We start from the raw sequence: 6,000 nt of genomic DNA on the forward strand, positions 1-6,000 counted from the left end.
TTTAATTAAATATAATTTCCTGACAATGGATTTGGGGTTCCATTTCCCATAAAATATACGAATCGGGCTGCCCGTGGATGGCAGACTCGGATTGTTTGTAATCCGGCAGCACCGTTCGCAGTTCTCGTTGTTGTTGTTTTTCTGAACTGGTATGTTAAAAGCATTTGGGGTTTTTGTTTTTGTTTTGCAATTCCTTCATATTTGAAATTTTCTACTTCTTGCTCAGTACTTGGTTTGTACAGTACTTGGTACCAAGCTAACACCAGGCCTGTATTTCCTGATATATTCTGAGAGTTTATGGAGTATGCACAGATGCCAACCCTCCCGATTTCATCGGGAGGCTTCCGAAAATTCACCCAAACTCCCGCCCTTACGATCACTATCCTTATCCTCCCGAAATTTTGATATTTTTGCACTGTTCACTAATCAGAATGTACTAGTATGAGAATTGAATGAAAAGCATCGTCTGCTACGTATAGCATGTGGTAACTCCATAACGTTAGCTGCTACCAAATTGTACGTAAAAAATTGCAAATTCAAATGAGGAGCAGCGAAACATTGGGTCTGGATCTCGCTTATGCGATCATGCACTGAGATTTAGTGCATGCGGTATGTGTGCAATGCAGTGCATGCGGTATGTATGCACAGTGTATATGCATGCGATACGCTCACTGCATGCAGCTGGGCCCGTACCAGCCCGGCGGTCGCGACCACCGTGCGGTGTTTAACAGCCGCTAGAGTTCTACGAGTCGCGCTGCAGCTGTGGAACATCGACTTCGAAGTTACCGATGCTTCAAGCCCTCGATGTTGATTACGAAATGGCAGAAAAGAAGCTTACGAAGACCAAGAAATGGTCTCAGAAGTACAAGACCGAATACAGTCTCCAATACCCGTGTATTCGAAAGTCTGAAAGAGGAATTCATCATGCGTATTGTACAGTATGCAGCGTTGATATTTCAGTTGAGCACGGAGGTCGCGATGATATTCGGAAGCACGTTGGAAGCAAACGGCACACAGACATTGCAAAGGAGAGATCTTCGAGCACGAGTACCGGTACACTTCTGAATTATTTCACCAAACAAGGGACAAGCGAGGAAGAGGATGTTACCCGAGCGGAACTTCTCTTTAGTGGATTTATTGTGGAACATAACTTGCCCATATCAGTCTCAGATCATGCTGGACCTCTATTTCAAAAGATGTTTCCAGATTCAAAAGTTGCTTCAAAGTATGGATGTGCAAGAACAAAAACTTCAGCAATAATTGGTGAGTTGTCAAATGTTACTGCTTCATCTATTGCCGATATTGCTAGACTAGCTCCATTTAGCCTAGCTACAGACGGTAGCAATGACAGTGGTGAGGCCCAGCTATATCCTGTCCTGATTTCGTACTATGACAACAGTGCTGGGATTGTGAAGCAAGGTTTGCTAAGTTTGCCTGCGTGCAAACAAGATTCCACTGGAGAAAACATTTTCAAACTGCTTGATCATGAGTTCAGTGACAGGAAAATTCCGTGGGGAAATTGTGTTTCCTTTTGTGCTGATAATGCCTCTGTCATGGTGGGCAAGCACAAAGGAGTCGCTGCTTATATCCACAAACAAAATCCAGAGTGCTACATCATGGGATGCCCTTGCCATATGATGCACAATACGGCCAAGAAGGCGGCTCAGGCCTTACCCATTGAATTAGATGACTTTCTCATCGATATTTACTACTACTTGGACAAAAGTAGTAAACGCGTCAAAGGAGTGAAAGCACTGCAAGAACTCTGTGATGCCCCGACACACAAGATTCTGAAGCATGTCGCAACAAGGTGGCTGTCCCTTGGTCAGTGCCTAGACAGGCTGATTGAACAGTGGGAGCCACTTCGCCTCTTCTTCAAAGAAGAAGTACGAAGAAAAATGCAACCAACTGTAGCCAAGACTCTAACAACGAGCAAGAAGGACGGCACTGTATCTACTGCCAGTACTGGCACTGCAGGATCAAGCACTAGTGGAGCAGCATTCACCACTACCACTGCAGTATCTGCTGCGAAGAAGACAGCAGGGACAGCACCAAAACCAATGCTGAGAGCAGGTAGCATCACCGGCCCTTCATCACGTTCATCTACAAAGCAGATCCCTTCAGAGTCGAGAAAGACTGTGATAGTCCCATCTACAGGCAAAGAAGGACCCAAGTTAAGTTCTGCTTTTGCCAAATCACTTGATAGAAGCTCAGCAAAACCTTCGAATCAGAGGTCTTCTTCCTTGGCTGCACCTACCTCAAGCTCTCTCCTCAAACGTAAAATTGGATCTGGTACTACGAGTCTGACCTCTTCTGCTGGCAGTAAACGCAAGTGTGATCGCCCTGCGGCTAAGTGTACTACGAGTTCTACAACTAAAAGCGCATCTTCCTCAAACACTGTGCAGGAATCTAGAGAAAAACGTGTCAACAGGATATTCTTGTCTCCACAAACAAAACTCTATTGTTTCTTCCTTCGATATGCTAACAAGCTTTTTGAGAAGGGGAATCTTCTGCTCCAAAGAGACGAACCCTGTATTCATCTCCTGCACGGAGAATTGAATGGTCTTCTGAAAGATATCTTCGTACGGTTTTTGAAACCATCGGTGTCATCGGTTGCTCTGGTAAATGTACCCTTCTCTGACAGAAATCATCAGAAGAATGATGAGGACCTCATGATTGGGAACGATGCCAAACTGTATATAAGGGAACAAAGGAGTCTCAAGAAATCAACCTTCACTCTGAGTGAGTCAGACATCCAAGGTTTCTTCAGTGCAGTTCGCTCATATTATGTGAAAGCCTGCAATTACATCTTCAAAACCTGGCCGCTAGATGATGAATTAGCCAAGCATGCTCAGGTGCTGGATGTTAAGCTACACCAAGAAGTGGGGTTTGACTGTGTGGAGTTTTTCATCAAGAAATTCCCCTGTCTGTTCAGTGGCGGTGATAGTGACATAGACAGTCTTGAGAGTGAATTCGCTCACTACCAGGCAGACGCCTCCATAGCTACAATTGCTACTGAGACAGTGAGAGTGGATGAGCAGTGGCATCGGATTTCACAGCTCACAGATCCCTGCACTGGTGCCAAGAAGTATCCTAATTTGAGCAAAGTGATGAAGGGAATCTTGGTCATTCCTCATTCGAACGCATCATGTGAGCGGGCACTCAGTCTTGTACGGAAGAATCATACTGAATTTCGTCCCAATTTGAGTGTCAAAACCCTGGAAGCTCTCTTAATTGAAAAACAAGCTCATAGCACCCCTTGCTACCAGAGAGAATACAGCAAAGACATAATCAGAAGGGCTAAAAGAGCCACACAGCTGTCACTCAGCAAAGCTGCCATGGAAAAAGCAAGCAGCAGTAGTACCAGCCAGTAAGGTAAGAAAAATATTGCTTCTTTTGTGCTTTTTGTTAATCTTTGATTGTCCCCTAACTTACTAATATTAACATACATGTAACATTAAAAAAATGCACAATTTTCCCCTTTTTTTGTTCAAAAAGTGGGAATTCTTAACATGTTAAATGCTCCAAAATAGGGCTCAGAGGGCACTAGAGAGCGTCTAGAACCCCAGAGCTTCCAGGGCCCTAAGGCGGGCCCTGGACCCCGCCGCAAGGGTCGAGCGCTCCGCGCTCGAGATGTGCGCTTCGCGCACATTATTTGGTGTCGGTTGCAAATCCTCCCTAATTCTGATTTCCAAAAGTTGGCATCTCTGAGTATGTAAAAACTGCTCAATTGATCTTCTTGTCTTGTCGATCTTCTTGATTGATCTTGTTGTAGTTTTTTTGTTTGTTTGTTTTGCATCTTGTGCTCACAAACCTGATATATTTTGAGTGAACTTTGTCAGGTAGTTGTGTCTTTTAAGCTCTCTAAATTATTGGCAAGTTTTATTCTCTAGTTGTATGTGTTTCTTTGAAAAATGTAAGCATCATTTTGTTCTCCTTGTGCATGTGCAGAGTGAGTACTGGAAACGTGGCTTTACTGAAGTGATTTCGCCAAATATCTACAACGTCAAGCTGTGGAATATTTCAGGCCATTGGCAGCACTACTGTGAGAACATGTTCTCATTTGAATCTGAGAAGGAGATGTTTGCTCTGAAGCCCATGAACTGCCCAGGCCATTGGTGGGTTGTTGCTATATTGCAATGGCACAAAAATGCATTCTTTGTTAATAATTATTTTTACCAGCAGAGTACCTGCCCGACAGATGATCTTGTTCCAAGCATGCAACACGTTCTATGTGCTAAGTTTCAATTTTTTTCCTTGGTACAGTTTCAGAAATAGAGGTACAAATTTTTTCCGTTTTTCCAACATGGCTGCCACAACCCGTGACCTATGACTTAATAATTATCATTAATACATTCTACATGAGTAGTCGCACCTTTGGCGAAAATTTTGTCTCAATCCGACAAGTGGTTGCAGAGAAAAATACAAAAGTTCTATTACAAACAAACAAACAAACAGACCCAAACGCAATACCCTTTCCTTTTCCGAGGCAGTCAAACAAAACTGATAATTATCTGAAACAGGAAACTTAGTTTTTAAGGATGTCATAAAGGACACGAAGAACTAATGTGCAACATGTTAGATAAGGAGGTGTAAAAGATGCTGCATAAACGGTGGTAAACTTCTTAAATCTTTTTTTTTATTTTTTCTTTTCCCCTACAACCTTTAAAATCTTGATTTTATTTCCATTGAATTATATACTTGAACACAGTGGAACACAAATCACCTTTTTGACACTTTCAAAAATGTTTCATTTAGCAGTACTTGGACAAAATATTACCGCATTTTACATCATCTCGACCAATCAAAGTTGCTGCTCTCATACCCCGCCCATGTCGCGTTTAAAAAAAAAAATCAAGACTGCACAGGGTGAGGTGTTCTATGAACTCTAGTTATTGTTGTATTAGTCACAAGGATGATATATGAGTGAAAAAAAAAACGATCTTGATCAACCCTTTCTTGCTGTTATGCTGCCTTTAGCCTCATGTTTGACCATCGGCCACGTTCTTGGCGAGAACTTCCGGTTCGCTTTGCTGACTTTGGTGCGCTGCACCGCAACGAGCTATCGGGAACGCTCAGTGGTTTGACACGCGTCCGGCGGTTCCAGCAGGATGATGCACATATCTTCTGCACCATGGAGCAGGTATGCAAAGACATCCATCTCAGTTTGCCAATGCCACACAAACCTTTGCTTGCAATTATGGCTGAACTACTTGCGGCTGAGAAGGACCAAGTATCGTAATGTTCTGTGGGAAATTTCAGCTGGAGTATGAGGTATGAAAGAAAAGCTGCATGAACTCATTTGTGTTGAAATATTTTTTTAACGTTGCATTATTCAGGAACTATTTTAACCTTAACCTCAACAGATTGCATTGTAAAACGCTTGTTTTATATCGACCAAAGAGAAACTGCCCAGATAAATTTAAATGGAAAACATCTAACATCAAATAAACTTTCTTGCACAAATAATGTGACCCAGCCTTCCTGGTAATCCCTCTTGTTCTTCCACTGCTCCAATTGGTTTGTCCGATCATGTGCTTGTGAGAGTAAACGTCTCTCTTATCATCAGATAGCCGCATCATCGCCGGTGAGTAGTTTCCACATACTGGCTGGCAGGGGCTGCAAGCGGTCTTCTCACTTCACGATGGATGTCCAATATCTGCCGCTCCTGACGTTAACTCAACCTGGGAATTCTTCCACAGAAACCTGCTTTCCCTCATGCACAGATTCATCCCGTCATGTCTTCAGTTGTCATCCCTTTCCTCCCAGCCATGGTACACCGAATCCTGCAGTGAGACCGTTGCCTTAAAACAACTTTCCTTCTCTTCCTGGAAGGCCAATTTGACTGAAAGCAACCTCAGATTATTCCACAAAGCATGCAGCAAATGTGTGTCCGCTCTCAGGAAAGCAAGAAAACTACATTTGCCCAACCTCAAGGCTGAACTTTCAAACTTGCCTCCTTTCTCAAAGACCTACTGTTGGCCTTGTAAATATGTCGCT

At 43.1% G+C, this 6,000-nt stretch overlaps 1 protein-coding gene across 4 annotated transcripts in view; it reads left to right on the forward strand.

The window, feature by feature from the left end:
- The window catches only part of LOC147015382 (threonine--tRNA ligase 1, cytoplasmic-like), a 74,562-nt gene that overhangs the window by 37,361 nt on the left and 31,201 nt on the right, over positions 1-6,000 (forward strand). For all 4 annotated transcript variants that reach the window (XM_085850062.1, XM_085850066.1, XM_085850065.1 and 1 more), the window contains exons 11-12: positions 3,952-4,118; positions 4,981-5,143. In XM_085850062.1, coding sequence (XP_085706188.1) covers positions 3,952-4,118; positions 4,981-5,143 — 330 coding nt within the window. The remainder of the gene's footprint in view (positions 1-3,951; positions 4,119-4,980; positions 5,144-6,000) is intronic.

The sequence above is a fragment of the Eptatretus burgeri genome, chromosome 12, assembly GCF_056783735.1.
Source record: "Eptatretus burgeri isolate ZD-2024b chromosome 12, Ebu_testis_v1, whole genome shotgun sequence".
NCBI classification, from domain to species: domain Eukaryota; kingdom Metazoa; phylum Chordata; class Myxini; order Myxiniformes; family Myxinidae; genus Eptatretus; species Eptatretus burgeri.